Source organism: Chaetomium globosum, genomic scaffold (genome assembly GCF_000143365.1).
Source record: "Chaetomium globosum CBS 148.51 scaffold_6 genomic scaffold, whole genome shotgun sequence".
Lineage (NCBI taxonomy): Eukaryota > Fungi > Ascomycota > Sordariomycetes > Sordariales > Chaetomiaceae > Chaetomium > Chaetomium globosum.
In genome coordinates, this window is record NT_165981.1 from 327,689 (window position 1) to 330,554 (window position 2,866).

The 2,866-nt window shown below is 60.5% G+C and overlaps 2 protein-coding genes across 2 annotated transcripts in view; one reads left to right on the plus strand and one right to left on the minus strand.

Moving 5' to 3' along the window:
* The window catches only part of CHGG_08444 (uncharacterized protein), a gene marked incomplete at both ends in the record, with an annotated part of 3,218 nt that extends 2,250 nt beyond the window's left edge, over nucleotides 1-968 (plus strand). Inside the window, one exon of the mRNA XM_001226370.1 lies at nucleotides 366-968. Within this exon, the coding sequence (XP_001226371.1) occupies nucleotides 366-968 (603 nt within the window). The remainder of the gene's footprint in view (nucleotides 1-365) is intronic.
* Nucleotides 969-1,578: 610 nt separating this feature from the next.
* CHGG_08445 (uncharacterized protein) lies at nucleotides 1,579-2,536 on the minus strand (the record flags this gene model as incomplete). The annotated part of the gene is made up of 3 exons (XM_001226371.1): nucleotides 1,579-1,713; nucleotides 1,809-1,986; nucleotides 2,052-2,536. 3 exons carry the CDS (start codon nucleotides 2,534-2,536, stop codon nucleotides 1,579-1,581), a joined length of 798 nt encoding a protein of 265 aa, XP_001226372.1.
* Nucleotides 2,537-2,866: the final 330 nt, after the last annotated feature.

Below are 2,866 nucleotides of genomic sequence, written 5' to 3' on the forward strand. Positions count from 1 at the left end.
GGCTGGGTCTCGCATCTGCCGGCATCCTGGGTACCCTATGTGCAGCTCGCCCGCCTCACCCTACCCGCCGCTCTCATCCTGATTTACCTTCCTACCCTATTGTGGCGTGCTCCTCGCCGCCATTCTTGCCCGGGGTGGTGGCGGCGGCGACAGGAACAATGGCATCAACGGCGATTTCCACTTCCCCAACCCCTGGTGGTACACCTGCCTCCTCTTGCTGGTCTCCTCCTTTTTCTTCTCCAACGCCGCGCACGCGTGGGACGACCTCGCCGACGCGCCCATCGACATCCTGATCCCGCGAACGGCGCGCCGCCCCATTCCACGCGGCGACGTCTCCCCCCTAGCAGCCTTCACCTTCGTTGCAGCCAACGCGGCCGGCGCGGGCATCACACTCCTCGGCTTCCCCGACCCCGCCGGCACCCTCCGCTACGCGCTCCCCAACATCCTCGCGACCGCCTACTACCCCTACGCCAAGCGCCACACCAACCTTCCCACAGCTGGTCCTCGGCTTCTGCCTCGCCTGGGGCGTGGTTCATGGGCGCGGTGGCCGTGGGCTGCGAGCCGTTTCGCGCTGGGCGACCTCATTCGCTCTGCAACCCGGGCCACACCCCTCCCGCACGTCTTCTCCGCCACACCTTCCCCAGGAACCCCTTTCCCAACTCCCCCTCCCCTTCACACTCCCCCTCACGCTCCCAACCCCGACCCCAAGCCTAACACTAACCCTCTCCCTCCCCTTCCTCACCCTCCTCACCGCCTCCGCCCTCTGGTCCGCCATCTACGACACCATCTACGCCGCCGAAGACATCGACGCCGACCTCCGCCTGGGGGCTGGGCAGCATTGCCGTGCTGTGCGGCCTGCGCCACACCAAGACGGCGCTGTGGGGATTGCTGGGCTTGTTGGGCGGGTGTTTGGTGATGTGTGGGATGGCGTTGCCACCGAGTCTGAATTTGGGGGGTGGGGGTGGTGATTCTGGTGGTGATGGGGGGGGCGGGGGCGGGGTGGGTGTTTTATGTGCTGGCGCCGGGGGGGTGTACGGCGGCGTTGGGGGCGATGGTGTGGAGTGTGGATTTGAGGGATGCGAGGAGTACGTGGTGGTGGTTTAGGTATGGGTATTGGCTTGTTGGGGGAGCGTTGGTGGGGGGGCTGGGGAGTGAGTTGATGCGGAGGGCGGGTTAGTTTGGGCTTGGAGATGGGAGGGTTGATGAGTTGGGAGAGGGTTTATGACGCATATGACGTGATGAGCGGGAAGCGAAATAGAAAAGGGAGTTCAGTTGTAGTTTGTATGATTTTGTTAGAGTGTTCCATGGCATAGAAAGGAGTACGCAGTTTCCTATCATATGTGTGGACAGCTACTCTTAGTCGACGTTTTCTGTTACAGCCCTCCTGACACGAAAAAATACCTTACCTATCTCCCTACCTCCTGCCTACTCATTACATGTAAGGAATGAGAAGGTTGCAATTATCCCAGTTTCGCCACCCCGCGCGTCTTGAGGGACATCTTGTGTACCTTTCTGAATTCTTAACCCATGGCCCCTGAGCTTGCAGACACGACTGAACGTTACTTCCTGTCCATCTCCTCACCATAAAAACCGCACGCGAAACGACAGAATCACGGGCAACTGCGGGAAGTTAGTCGTGGCTTCAACCCTGTCCGGCTCTGCGTCCTCTTCGGTGAATGCCAACTCTTCCATGGCGTCCATGACCATCCCGACCTGGAAGAAGGTGCTAAACAGCTCATGCATTGGACGGTGGAAGTAGATCTGCCATTCGTCAGTGGGGAACGTCTACGTCTTCGGACTCAACAGACCTGTTTCACCGGCTGCCCGGGAATGGCGATGCCCAGCGATGGGGGCACCGACATGTACTCCCTGATCATCCGGCCCCGCGAGACCTCGTACTCGCCCGTTGCGGGGTCATAGTTCATCTCGATACTCCGCGTATTCTTGGAAGTGAAGAAGACGGGATGCAGCAGCGTTGCCACAAATCTGCCAATATCTCAGCACACTGACACGTCAGGGCAGCCCATCTCCCTCGTGTCCGGGGGACTCACACCCCACCCTCCTTCAACAGCCCCCGCAGCGCTTTCGCAAGCGGGTTCAAGTCCGCGATATCCATGGCAGCCATATTCAGCAACACCACATCAAACGGCCCCTCCGCCGCCAACGCCCCCAACTCCGCCTCGCTCGTGGCATTCACCTTGCGAAAGCGGATCCCCTCCTCGGGCGTGCCCGGCTCGCAATGACCCTTCGCCAGCGCCAGCATGTTCTCACACGCGTCCGTGGCCAGGACCGAAGCGCCGCGGTGGGAAAGCCAGCGCGCGCATAAGCCGTTGCCCGTCGCCAACTCAAGGGCTCGGCATTCCTTGCCCTGTCCGTTGGGTAGCGAGGGTCCGATGAGGCGCGCGAGGGAGGGCTCTTGGAGCCGCTTCCAGTACTTGTTACCGTGCTTGGTGATGCTGTTGTCCCAGTAGGCGGCGTTGTCTTCCCAGCTCGCCACAGCGCGGGCAGAGAGGGCAGGGAGGGGTTCAGTGGCCATGGTGGGTGGGTTTGGGGTGTGAGGGGTTGTTAATGGAGTTGCCAAAGCGAATTTGACAAAATACCGGGGCGAAGGGCGTGAAGTTCAATCAAGGTAGCGACTTATACGACGCCAGTTCGGAATTAGGATCGCCCCGTCCAACACGGAACACGAGCTGCAGCATGAAGCTTGCCCGGGTGAGTCAGGCCGGCCAAGAACCGGGCGTAGCTTGCATGCGATGCTGCACCGCTGGTTGGCCGTTTCTTGTGGAGAAGACGCAAGATCAAGTAAGATGGACGGCGGAAATAAACACACCGTCGACTGATATTAGTGAGGGAACGTAAGATCAAA